Source organism: Pinus tabuliformis, chromosome 3_2 (assembly GCF_031772625.1).
Source record: "Pinus tabuliformis cultivar Carrire ecotype Pingquan chromosome 3_2, CPIR1, whole genome shotgun sequence".
NCBI lineage: Eukaryota > Viridiplantae > Streptophyta > Pinopsida > Pinales > Pinaceae > Pinus > Pinus tabuliformis.
The window spans coordinates 855,174,811-855,189,436 of NC_142302.1; the positions used below are offsets into that span (position 1 = coordinate 855,174,811).

General features: G+C 34.5%; 1 protein-coding gene across 1 annotated transcript; it reads left to right on the top strand.

Annotated features, from left to right (window-relative positions):
- Positions 1–1,520: 1,520 nt before the first annotated feature.
- On the top strand, positions 1,521–14,160 carry LOC149183358 (uncharacterized). Its single transcript, XM_089414921.1, has 6 exons — positions 1,521–1,617; positions 1,776–1,825; positions 5,851–6,061; positions 13,147–13,463; positions 13,541–13,709; positions 13,817–14,160. Exons 1-6 carry the CDS (start codon positions 1,521–1,523, stop codon positions 13,927–13,929), a joined length of 957 nt encoding a protein of 318 aa, XP_089271047.1. The 3' UTR covers positions 13,930–14,160.
- Positions 14,161–14,626: the final 466 nt, after the last annotated feature.

A 14,626-nucleotide genomic window follows, 5' to 3' on the forward strand; every position in this document is an offset into this window, starting at 1 on the left:
TAGCTCCAACCTGAAAAACAATGTTCACGTTGTGAGCTCCTTGAAATTTACGAGTTGTGATTTTGAATTCTAAAACCTCCTGAGTATAGCATACTTGTAATCTAGAGAAGGCAAAAGTTAGTCATTGTTAATGAGACGAAAGCCTGTGCCTCATACTTATAGACTTAGATTTAAACAAGCAAGGGCTTACCCCAGATGAGGGCATGGCTTCGATGAGTCGCCTGCCTGGAAAAGAGGGTTAAAGCCCAACTTTAAAACCAGATTGCACAATACAAGGAAATCATTGCGAATACCCATAAAGAAATGAAGATCTGAGATTGACTAATCTCATTTTAATCCTGTTATGATATTTACTTACCATCTGCAGATGAGTTGGGATGCTTGCTGCCTTCAACCATCTTCGAAATTCCACCAGCCGTCCCTCCACAGTGGCAAGCAAACCCTCAGATTGTTCCTAAAGTCACTAACAATTTAATATTAGTCTTCCTTCTTGAGAAAGAAAAGAATAGCATGGCACAGTAGGGGGCTACCTATTCTGGTGTGTTCGACAGACTCTCCTGCTCTCATTTCTCACAGAGCACCATATCTAGAGCCTCGCAGAGCAACATAGCCCAAACCCTCGCAGAGAAGAATGATGCCGAGGAATGATAGAAACAATGAGACTGGCAAGATTCACCGTGGGACGTTGGTTAGGTTAAACTCTAGCCAATCTCCACCATCAGATTGTGGAGTAGAGATTGACGATGGGGAGCCACAACAGATGGCATGAGCACCCCAAGGTACTGTCCCTCGGAGAAGATGACTGTCGTGTGGAGCTATGGACAAGGGCTAGCATAGCATGGTAAAGCATAAAGTCATGTGCACATCTACCCAGGAGCATCCCAATTCAGATCTCCACACCTGTTGTTTAATGAATGTTTAAGCACATTCAATGATATGTATAATATTCAGGCGTTGTATCACTCTATGGTTAATACCCATTTAATACACACATATATATGAGTTCTATACTTAACAGGACCAAACATTACAATGTATATTAATTAAAAGAATTTTATTTTTATTGTTATTACAGTTCTAAATTTAGATGTTACAAATGATATCAGAGCTTAGGTTCATACACTGAGACCCTTTGGGAATAGCTATGTATAGGAACCATGTGCTTGTGTTTTTAGTAAAAAAAACTTATGTGTGAATACAGATAACAGAAAAGATCACACCAGTAAAGGAAAAGAAAGTTCACCATGCAGAAGAACTCAGGACCACCTGAATCACCCAGAGCAACTTATGTGAATGCTAACCCAAATTTTTGGATACATTGGGTGAGGAATCCCAACAAGCTAATGTAATGTTACTGGAAACTGTGTAGCAATTGCATGTGGAAATGACTAGTTTGAGAACAGATAATGAATGATTGCGCTTAGAAGAGGAAAGAATCCTAAGAAGCTTTTCCAATCGATAAAATTAGTGCCACCCAGACCCTAGCGTAGAAGATTGGGAAAAGACCCCGCCTACTCAGCATGGGCAAGAAAATGTTGAATCAGCTGAAAGAAATAGAGAGGATGATGAGGGACGCTCAGACAATGTATCTGACCAGTGGAAAACCAAGAAAAAAAGGTAAGAGCCAAGGTCAGAATTACAAGGAGAATTCAAGAAAATTAAGCCTTCCCTCTTTGAGGGAGAATCTGAAGAGGCTATGGAAGCCTTGTTAATCGATATGGGCAAATACTTTCAGATTTATGATTATACTAATAAACTGAAGGCGTGATTGGTAGTTTATCAGCTGAGGGGAAAAGCAACTCTCTGGTGGGAGGAAATCAAGACAGTAAGGAAAATTTATGAAGAACATGTTACATGGAATGAATTTTAAAAACATTTCAAGGATAAATATCTAATTGAACACTATTATGATGAAAAAGAGAAAGAATTCCATAAGCTAAGATTGGGAACCTTAACCATGGATGAATATGTGACATGTAAGAGGAAAAGGCAAAAATTTAGTGTTTCATTAGCAGCTTACCAAACTTTATGAAGGAAAAACTGGAATTTGACTACCCTAAAACAATGGATGATGTTGTGCGGAAGGCCCGCATTTGTTATCAATAAATGAAACAAAGGAATGAAGGGGCAAAAGGAGGATTAAGTGAGAAGGGTAGAAGCCTAATTCAAAATAGACATACAAAAATTGCTAACCATAGGAATTCACAGCAAAAGAGGTTTAGCAAGATTCCAGCCAAAAATCAACCTAGAACTGCATATTCTGAGAACAGGCAGCAGAAGGAGTCACAAAATCTATCAATGATCAACAATCAAATTTGTTACTATAGTGTTGGGGATGCGAAGAACCCCATTATTACAAAAATTGTCCACAAAGAGCTATAACAGAACAATTATCAAACATGCAAGAAGCATCCACAATTGGGGAAGTGGTGAGGAGCATACCTAGAATTAATGTTGCCTTGGATGATCATTAGGCAAAACTCCAGCCCACAATGATCAAATGTGAAGGTATGATTGCTAAGCAACCTGTCCCTATTTTATTTGATCTAGGTGCTAGCTTAAGCTATGTCAGTCCTAAAGTGGTTGAAAAGTGTCAGTTAGTAAGCAGAAAATTTTCAAAACCTTAGCTAGTTCAACTAGACACTGGCACAAAGAGAAGAGTTAATGCCAAGACAGAATGTTGTCCCATAACCATTTGTGGGCAGCCTATTTACGTTGATCTTAATATACTACCCTTGGGTTCTTATGACATATTGATTGGGATGGATTGGTTGGACAAATGTTGGTCCCTGGTAGACTGTAAACAGAAGACTGTAATTTTTATTTCAGAATCAGGTCAAAGGAAGGAATTGCAAGGAATAAAAACCAACACCAAGCTCTGTCCTATTATTGCCAGTCAATTAGGAAAATGAATTAGAAAAGGGTGTCAAATTTATGCTGTGTAGGTGGGATTTACAAACTCAAAAAATAAGATGACCTCGCTAGAAAGTATCCTTGTAATTCAGGACTTTGTGGATGTCTTTCTGGAAAATGTTCCTAGCTTACTGCCAAAGCGAGATATTGACTTCACCATTGAATTAATTCCGGGCAAAACCCCCATTTCCAGAGCTCCTTATCGCATGAGCATACCTGAATTGACAGAGCTCAAAATGCAGTTACAGGAGCTTCTAGATAAAAATATATATTCGCCCCAATGTGTCCCCTTGGGGAGCTCCCATATTATTTGTATGAAAAAAGGATGGTACCCTCAGATTGTGGATCGATTATCGACAATTAAACAAACTAACTATCAAGAATAAGTACCCTTTATCACATATTCATGATCTATTTGATCATGTACAAGCAGCTAAGGTATTCTCAAAAATCGATCTAAGATCTAGATACCATCAAAAAAGAATAAAAGATGAAGACATTTACAAAACAAACTTTCATACTCGTTATCGTCATTACGAGTTTGTGGTATTGTCGTTTTACCTCACAAACGCTCCAGCCACCTTTATGAGTGTGATGCATGGTATTTTCCAGCCTTACCTGGATAAATTTGTATTGATTTTCATAGATGATATTTTAATATATTCTAAGAACCTGGAGGAGCACAAAGAACACTTGAAAATAGTGTTTCAGACATTAAGGGAAAATCAGTTGTATGCCAAATTCAGAAAATGTGATTTCTTCAAGGATCAAATCTAGTATTTGGGTAACTCCACAGAAGGCATTGCAGTAGACCTAGAAAAGATAAAAAATATCATGGAATGGATAGCCCCTAAGAATGTCGTTAATATAAGATCATTCTTTGGATTAGCTGGAAATTAACGTAGATTCATTGAGGGGTTTTTAAAGATCGTCTTTCCAATGACATCTTTACAGAAAAAGGGACGCTCTTTCCAATGGACAACAGATTGTCAGCAAAGCTTTGAAAAACTAAAGAATCTTCTCACCACTACACCAATACTAAAAGTAGCAGATCCAGAAACGTGTTTCATGGTTTGCATGGATCCAAGCAAGGAGGGTGTTGGTGGTGTGCTGACATAGGGAAAGGTGATTTCTTATCAATCTCGAAAGTTGAAGGAGTATGAGCAACGATATTCACCTTATGACCTTGAATTGACAGAAATAGTGCATGCACTTAAAATGTGGAGGCATTACCTTTTGGGGAAGAAATTTTTGCTGCTAATAGATCATAGCAGCCTTACCAATTTCTTCAATCAATCTAGCATAAATGCCCGACATGCCAGATGGACATCTTTCTTAAGTGAGTTCGACTCTGAGATGAAACATTTAAAAGGGAAAGAAAACCATGTGGCTGACGCACTAACTAGAAAGTTGCATTGTATTTATGAGGTTCGAATGAGCCAACAACTTCAAATATTCCTAAAATCATAAAGGAGGCAGCTAACAGGGATCTAGAATATACTTCATTTGGCAACAAACAAAAGAAGCTCTGCTGAAAAAGGAAGAATCAAAATTTGGAATAAATTCCAATAATCTTCTCAGTTTTAAAAACATAATTTATATTTGAAATCAAAACTCGATTAAACTATTGATATTAGATGAGTTTCATAAGAAACCTTGTGTTGACCACCTAGGCTACCAGAAAATGTTTTTAGCCATCAAGAAAGGGTACTTTTGGCCCAACATTGAGGAAGGATATTGCAGAATATTTGTCCAACTGTTTGGAGTGTCAACTAGTGAAAGCGGAACACCAACAGCCCACTGGATTGTTACAACTATTGCCCATTCCGGAATGGAAATGGGAGACTATATCCTTAGATATCATTACTGGTTTACCCCGCACAAGGAAGCAACATGATTCCATTATGGTGGTGGTAGAAAAATTGAGTAAAACAGCTCACTTCATACCTTGTAAATCCACATTTACAACAGTGGAAATCGCAGAAATATTTATGAAGGATATATTTCACTTACATGGGATACCCGAGGTAGTGATTTCGAATAGGGACGTGAAATTCACATCCACCTTCTAGAAGACTCTTTTTGTAGGACTAGGTACTCAAGTCTAGTTTAGTACTGCCTAGCATCCTCAAACAGATGGACAGACTGAATGAGTAAATCATGTGTTAGATGACATGCTATGCATGTTTGTGATGCAGCAACCACACAAGTAGGAGGACTACCTCCATCTAGTGGAATTTTCCTATAATAACAGACATCACGAATCACTAGGCATGAGCCCTTTCAAGGTGTTGTACAGATGAAAGTGCAGAGTACCCATAGACTGGAATAATCCAGTGAATAAGCTAGAACTGGGTCTTGACATGCCAGCAGAAATGGAGGTGTCCGTTAAGAAAGTTCGACAAAATTTAAGGGTGGCCCAAGATAGACAGAAGGTGTACGCGGATTAAAAAAGGACTTACAGGGAATTTCAACCCATAGATCATGTCTATCTGATAGTGAAGCCTCCAAAAAGTTCCTTGCAGTGGCAGGGTTGTGCTAAATTAGCACCCCGATACTGTGGGCCCTTTCAGGTCTTGGAAAGAATTCGATTGATGACCTATAAGCTTGCGCTACCAAGCCACATTCGAGTCCACAATGTATTTCATGTATCCTTACTAAATAAATATGTGTATAACCCTCAGCATATTATTGATTGGGAAAATATTCAGGTAAAACGGTTTAATGGGTAAAGATTGGATATATATATATATATATATATATATATATATATATATATATATATATATATATATATATATATATATATATATATATATATATATATATATATATATATATATATATATATATATATATATATATATATATATAGATAGATAGATATACATATTTTGTTTTTTATAAAAAGTAACTGAGAATTGTTTTATGGTGCAGGTCAAACCGAAAGGAGAGTTCCTGGAAAAACCTCTTCGTATCCTCGATCAACGAGAAACCAACTTGTGGAAGCGAGCCATCACCCAGGTTAAAGTGCAACAGAAGCACCTTGGCCTGGAAGAGGCGACTTGGGAAGAGGAGGAATTCATGCAAAAGGTTTATCCTACATTATTTTCCGAAGAGGAAGAGAATATTAGGGACGATGTTCCTCGTGAGGGCGAGGGGGGGGGGAGATGTAACACCTCAAGTTGCATAAAGATTACTGAGATAATTAAGTGAATGTTTGTTTTACTAAAAAGATATTTTTAAGTGGTATTTGATTTGATGAGGAATATGAACTAATATAGGCTAAAGAGCCAAGAAACACATACGGTAATTACCTAAATTATAGGTAGTAATACTTTAACAAAATAAAACTATTTTGTTTATTTAAAAGAAATGGTTTCGAAGAAACAATTACCCTCTGCTTGAGAAAGGTAATATAGAGAGGGGGAAAGAGAAGAAAGGGGTTCCTAGAGCTAGGTGGAATAAACCAGTGGGAAGAACTTGCTCAGTACAGTCGACAAAAGAGTATAGAGATTGAGGCTAGACCGAAGTCCTGAGGCCCATAGTGTTGACTGCAACTGGACTAGATCCAGCATTGAAAAGTTAAAAGGTGCTCGGGGGAGAGTTTGGACGTGATTTCCAGACTTGTGGTTGGGAGGAGAGACCCTTCGAAAATATGGTTTTACAAGTTAATAGATAAACTAAGATAGCAAGCTCCTTAAAAGAGTTATTGCTAAACTGTAAATATGATTATGTACAGTAGTCATTATTATCTGTTTTATAAGTTAATAGATAAATGAAGTAGTAAGCTATCAAAAGAATCATTGTTGAACTGTACATGTAAACACATGCAGTAACTATTAATATATGTGGAATAGATTAGCAATACTGAACTGTAGTTGTTAATATTTGAATATACATGCATGTGACTAAGGTAGTAAACTAACTACTAAATCAATAGCCATGAAGATTCTAAAATACTCCACAGAAGATGAACACTCTAATAGCAGAACTGCATAAATGATAAGTATGAAATAAAAGAAAACTTGAAGTCTAGAATAGAGTAAAATTTAGAATACTGACGAGAATTCCATAATACATTCTTGAGCATATAATTATTAATATCAGAGGAAAGAAAGTAACAACCTTTTTGATGCAATATGGTGATAAACATAATTACCATCGAAACTCAAGAAATGTAGTAAACAATCATCATGATAGAGTAGCTTCAAGAGTCGGCATAATGCATAACAAATTATGTGTATCGAAAAACAGAGATAGTAATATGTGAGTCTTTCTTTACAATCTCGCACAGCTTAATAACCAGTGTCTATATTCCCCATCAGAAAGACTATGCGTGGAGAATTAGGTGCATATAGCATAAGCATCTCTCATACCACATATAATCCAAACCAAAACAACTATGTGGATAAAAATGTAGTAGACAGACATTAAAACAAAGCCCTCGAGTAGCCAAACGACGACATCTCAACCAGAATTTGTAATCAATTACACATGCAATCCTTAAATAGAAAAAACTAGCTCAAAGGCCTTTAAATTCATTATCAATTACAGTTCCAACTGTAGAAATGACCAACTGATATAGCCAGTCAAATAACTAAACAAATAAAGGTTAAGGAAAGAACGTGTCTAGAAATTACAGCTTTAACACGCTAGCAAGCATAAGCCCTCTCAGAAAGCACCATTAAAATATTATTACGACCACAGACTAGAGTCTAGCTCCAACTTGAAAAGCAGTGGACACGCTTTGAGTTCCTTGACATTTATGAGTTGTGAATTTGAATTCTAAACCCTCCTGAGTATAGCATACCTGTAATCCAGAGGAGGCAAAAGTTAGTCATTGTTAATGAGACCAAAGCCTACGGCTCATACTTATAAACTTAGCTTTAAACAAGAAGGGGCTTACATGAGATGAGGGCATGGCTTCAATGAGTCACCCACCTACAAAAGAGGTTTAAAGCCCAAATTTAAAACCATATTGCAACATACAAGAAAATCATAGCAGATACCCATAAAGAAACCAAGATCTGAGATCGACTAATCTCATTTTAATCCTGTTATGATATTTACTTACCGGATGCAGATGAGTTGGGATGCTTGCTCCCTTCAACCATCTCCAAAATTCCACCAGTCGTCGCTGCATAATGGAAAGAAAACCCTGAAATTGTTCCTAAATCCATTAATTGTTTAATATGAGTCTTCCTTAAGCAAGCAAAGAATAGGATGGCACATTAAGAGGCTACCTATTCTACAGTGTTTGACAGACTCTCCTGCTCTCATTTCTTGCAGAGCACCATAACCAGAGCCTCGCAAAGCACCATAGCCCGAACCCTCGCAGAGAAACACGACGCAAAGGAATGATAGAAACAATGAGACTGGCATGATTCGACGCGGGCAGTTGGTTAGGTCAAACTCTAGCCAAACTTTGTTGTCAGATCATGGAGTAGAGATCGACGATGGGGAGCCATAACAGATGGCATGCGCACCCCAAGGTACTGTCCTTCGGAGCAGATGGCCGCCCCGTGGAGCTACGTACAAGGGCCATCATAGCATGGTAAAGCATAAAGTCATGTGCATATCTACCCAGGAGCATCCCAATTTGGATCTCCACACCTGCTGTTTACTGAATGTTTAATCACATTCAATGATATGTACAGCAGTTAGGCATCGTATCACTCTGCGATTAATACCCATTTAATACACACATATATATGAGTTCTACAGTGAATGGGACCAAACATTGCAATGTATATTAATTAAAAGAATTTTATTTTTATTGTTATTACAATTCTAAATTTAGATGTTACCCGAGGGCTCAAAAAATAATACTACTGTTAAATTAATATATTTTAATAATATTTAGATTTTTTATTTCTTATTATAAATATTATGATTTTTCTAAAAAAAATAAATAAATGACAAAAGTAATGATTATGGATTTTGGAATTAAGTTTCTAAATTTTAATTTAATTATCAATAATTATTAAGTACATGATAAAAATTTAAGATACATTAAATATTCTAAAATATTTATAGTACTATACATAAATCAAAAGATGCATTTTTCTCCATAGTGGTTATATTTTTAAATGTTTAACTTATATATTAATTCTTTTTAAATATATAGTTTCTATCATTATTATTTTTTAGCAACATGAGATTTATTGTTAAAAATATTTTTCCATGTTTTCTTAAATGTAAAATATTTATGTTATATTAATTATTTTTAATTGATATCATTACAATGATTAAATCAATAAAATAATAATAATAATTCTTTTGTTTTATGAATTTTAAAATCAATTATTTATTCTAATAATGTATGGTTCTTTTTCTTTATAAATTTTAAAAACCAATATTTCTTTTAATAATTTATTTATTAGTTTTAAAATTTTGATAAATTTTTAAGTATTTTTTTTTCAATTGTAATAAAAAAATAAAATGTTATTTAAATATTTAGAAAATTTCATATTTTAACACCTTTTTTAATTAAAAAGAGAAAATATTATCTATTTTTTTAATTATAATTAAAATTTTACTAACAAACAACTTTATATTTATATAATTAAAATTATTCATTCAATATCATCATAAAATTTACATTAACTTAAAATTTTTAAATTTTAATTTTTTCTCGAATAAATTTACTAATTTACTGCATTCTCAGTCTATGTTTGTGGAGGTGAATCTAATCCCAAATAAATCTACCAACAAAGAATGGACAAGGTGACGGTCTTATCTTTAATTTTGAAGAGTCTTCGTTCGGAGTCAATCTTATTAATTTATGATAAAAGTGCTGCAAATGGGATCATTCTTCATTGCTTGGAAATCTGTTTTTTTATATTCTATTTCTTGAAAATTTGTGTTTTTGGGAGATGAAACCCATGAAATGTAAGATATTTCTTAATGCAGAAGACGTAAATTGGTTTTTGTTAAATTTAGTTTGGTTAGATTTTACATTTAAATTAAATTTATAAAAAGTTAAAAACATAATTATATAAAAAATTAAATGGAGTGGAAACATAATTATTTAATAAATTAAATGGCTGAACAACATAGTTATCTAATAAATTGAAAAACATAGTTATTTAATAAATTAAATAGCCGGTAAAAATCTATAAATCTATGGAAACAAATTTATAATAAATTTCAAAAACGCTTATTTTATTATAAGTTTCATCACCAACAGACCTGTTCACAGTTATCCGTTAATAATATATGATTGTCAATATTTCTGTTCAGGTTTTATTGAAAGAAAAAAGTAATCAGATTATTTCTTTTCAAGTTTAAATATAAAAGACTTCTTTAAAATAATAATTTATGTAACAACTTCTCATGTTTTCCTTTTCCAGTAATAGAGCAGGAACATAACTTAAAGTGGTGGACTAAACAACAAAACGATTCTTTCCAATAGTATCCAATATCTAGTTTAGGGGTTTTCGTAGATTATATAAAAATCAGATTCATTTTTTTTTCTTTAATAAAAAAACATTATTCACACAGATGTATAGTACTCAAAATTAAGATAATACTCATTTGTAGTACTAAGGAATCTGATAATCCACTGGAAGAACACAACCACCACCTTCACCTTCGAGAAATACTCCCCCGTGCCTAGTATTACCAGAACATTTTTTGTTTATCATTCACCCTTCAGGGAAGTTCAAGGGAAGTAGACCTCTCCGAGGTCCAACCCATAACTTATCTAGTCACAACAAATCTGCGGGTACCACTGGCTCTCTGTGCACCTCAAAGAATACCCCAGGGGAAGTGTCGTGCCTCATGTCACAGCGGGGTGTGTAGCTGCTCAGTTTTCTTTTTTTCCTATTTCCAGATGTGTCCAGCCTCCCTGGCCTTCTTTGACTCTGTCATTTTGAGATAATATTTTATCTCCAAGTAAAGAAAGATAATCAATTGCTTAATTGTCTGGTAAAAGATTTTTCATTCAGTTTTTTTACCGTGAATTTTCAAGATTTACTTTTTCCTAAGATTAAACAAAATTAGTCTTAAACATCGAAATTCCGGTTAAGATTAAAGTAAATACAAATAAATTCCGGTTAAGATTTTCTATACATCTCTATGTAAGTAAAGTAAATACAAATAACTTAGGCTAGGATGTTACACATTTAAAAAATTGAAAACATAATTATTTAATAAATTATTAATCATATAAATTAAATGGCTAACAAAAATCTATAAACACAAATTTATAATAAATATAAAAACAGTTATTTTATTATACATATTATATTTATAAGATTAATTAAAAAAACATAAAAATTAATTGGATGAGAACTTTATCTTAAATTAATATTATTAATAATAATTATAAAAAGAATTAATATATAAATTAGATTTGAGGAAGTATCTAAGAATATTTACTTCCACTTATATTTAGCCTGACTTTATGATAAGAAATATTAATTATAAATAGGTTAGGCTTATGTTATAATATTATGGACAATATGAAAACTTATCAATACTACATACATGCCTAAAAAAATGATAACCATATAAAATAAATTATGAAAGTTATTCATATAACAGTTTTTCTAATTAACCAATTTAATTATAAAAATAGAAATAAGAAAATAAACAGACCTAAGGAAAAAAAGGGTAGAAATCACAGAGTAAAAATTTTGTCACCTTTTGGAACCATCCCATGATCAATGTAGAAACCCTTAGTGGATAGTGGATAAAATATAATATTATTTAATTTATAACATTAATTAATAGACTAAGGAACTGAATAATAAAAAATATAAAGGAATCAAACATACAAAGTGAAACCTCAAACAAGAAATAGATTAAATTTTGAAATATACAGAATAAAAGAATTATCAAAATCAAACATTAACAAAGGAGCATAGTAAAAAAATAACCAAAAGAGTCAGTATCTATTAATAAAAATGGAGTCAAGACCCTATTACTTAATAAAAATAAATTAAATAAAAAGCAAAAAAATAAAATAATAAATAAAATTCAAACAAAAATAATACAAGGGAAAGTAAAGAATCAGGGTCAACTACAAAATAAGTGGCTAAGGCCATACAAATAAATCAAAGAGCCAAGAAAAATTAACCAAAGCCAACATAAAATAAATACTTAAAAGGATCTAAGAACAAGATGATAAAGATAAATACAAGAGCTAAGAAAGATTTAGAACATAAAACTTAATTATTAACCATAAGGCTTGAAAAATAAGAAGAAACAGATCTTCACGAAAGTAAAAACAAAAACTTAAAACTAAAAAACTTAAAACTATTAAAAACAAGAAAACTATTAAGATGACAGGACAGAATAAGAACCCAACTTCTACTAATATTATATTAGGACAAACTCACAATTAAAACTCAACTCAACTTTGATTTATGTATACTACCAAGTAAAAGTAAATTCACCTGAAGGTTCGTCTGGGCCAGCCAAAGTCGCTGTCGATTTGGACAACCTAAAAGGGCGCCGAGATTTCATGAGGTTGAATTGAGTTGAAGTTTCGATTGGGCCAAAGTCATTCTCAACTTTATGAGTGCGAATTGAGTTGACGGTTCGTATGGGCCAGAGTAACTGTGGTGTATGATTTTTGTTTATTTCAACTTTCCATGCAAACTCTCAAGTTGAAAATTGCTACACGATTGAGGTGGGCCAAGCGGCGGCTGGGGCAAAAGTTTGGAATCTGTAAATACCACCGACCAGCAGAGTATATATATATTTATCATCGTTCCTCGTTTGAACGAAACTCAGAATAGGATGTTCATTGGAAAACCAGTGGTTGCAGACAAATCTGTGATGTGAAAGAAAAACCTACAACGTGACGCCCACGATAGTAAGGAAATAGCCACTTAGCATAGCCACTCACTTAGGCAACAAATAAATAAAAAATAATTGTTTTTAGTCTGATTTTTTAGATTTTTTAGATTTTTGGGTGGAAAATTTTGAAGTGAAATTTTGATTTGTTTTATTTAAACTGGTTTTTTATTGTATATATGGATTAGGTAGCTGGCAATTATTAAAACACTTTGGAGGGTGCAATGGACCTGGAAAATTTTCAAAATAATTGGATAAAAGACCTTATATGATTGGACATTTTCCATGAATTTTTCATGGAAGGCTGGACCTGCCAAAGATTGAATTTGATTTTAGAGGAGACGAAGAAAGCGTTAAACCTACTCTCGTTCGGTTAGTGATGGCCCAGCCCTGGTGACGTGGACACAGCCACGTGACTCACCTCAGTCCCACGTGGTCACTTGTCCGCATACAAATATCTGCCCCCAATCCGAGGCGCATTTACAACAATTATCTGCGGTTTTGGGTATGGTCACCGGCTCGTCCCGTTGAAAAGGCTTCCCGCCTATGTTAAACCCTTAAGGGTTATCCTCGGCTCATTTACACTCTGTCTTTCTACTGTTACACGCTCCGTGTTGTTGTGGCGATGCTCTCTGTGCGCTAACCCACCGAATCCTTTGCTCCGTCACTGGTTATGGTCCTGTTTGAGATGCGAATCCTTCACCTTCGCTGCTGCCTTCAATGGTCTGGTTCGGAAGTCTGTGGTAAGGGTTTTATACTTTCATGGATTCTGTGAAGATATCCTCTTGGTTTTCAACTTCTGAGCTCCAATTTTGTGCAGGTGTTTGCAACCACGAGACTGTCACTCTTCCGAACTCAACCTGGCCTCGAGGTAAACTCTCGTGCTATGTTTTACCCTTCTCTGTCACCTGTTGTCGACACTTACAGGTTTTTGTGCATTTCAGCTTGTGGAACTGGTCTATGTCTCGGCAGTCTCCGTCGACCCTTGGGTAAGTCCGCAATTCTCTTCCACTCGCACCTTGCTGTCTTTACTTCTCTCACTTTGATGTTTGTTCTGGTTGTAAAACGCACTAATTCATATTGTTGTTCTGTGCAGGTTGGCTAGGAGACCTGCTCACGAGGGTTTCAAGCTTGCAGTCTTCAACTTTCTCCAACCCTGGTACCCTTTGTGACCGGGTAGGGTTTACTCCTGTTCCAGCGTTTCTATAGTTTATACAATGTGGAATTAGCTGTAGTTTTCTGTTGGTTAGATTCTGTAGGGTTAGCCGTGCCCCTTTGCTGGCGTTTACAATCTCAGGGTTTCGTTCCTTTGTGTCATTATATGACCTCCATGCAACAAGGTTTTGGACTTTATACTGTTACGGCGGTGCCGGATTTGATATATGATTCTGTGTTATTTGTCGAACTGTTGTTTATAAAGACTTATGAAATGCTCTATTAATGGAATCAGTGTGGTTTGAACTGTTACCTCTCTTTAATAGTCGTTGTATTTGATTTGTAAACGGCCGTGTTGCTCTTTGTGTTTGCTTGCGGGTTCTGTTCTGTTATGGCCGCAACCTGGGCTTACTACGATGCCTGTATCGTTCCTTTATTCTCACAATACTTTGTATGCATATGCTGTAAACTTGATCGCCTTACGCTGCCTTGCCTGCGTATTTGTTCTGATAATATAGTTTATGGTTTTTGGCTCAATGCCTGTAATGCTCCAGAATTTCTAGTTACAGCATGATAACTTCGTTCTATATCAATTTATTTCTAAAATAACAAATGCTTCGTAATGCTCAGATGTACAATATGGAAGAGTAATTAACAGTAGTTTATATTCAGAAAAGAAAACAATATTTCTGTTACAGAGGGTTTTTGAAGTATTGTCTTGCTGCTTCTTCTTATTTCGTTCTGAGGTGAA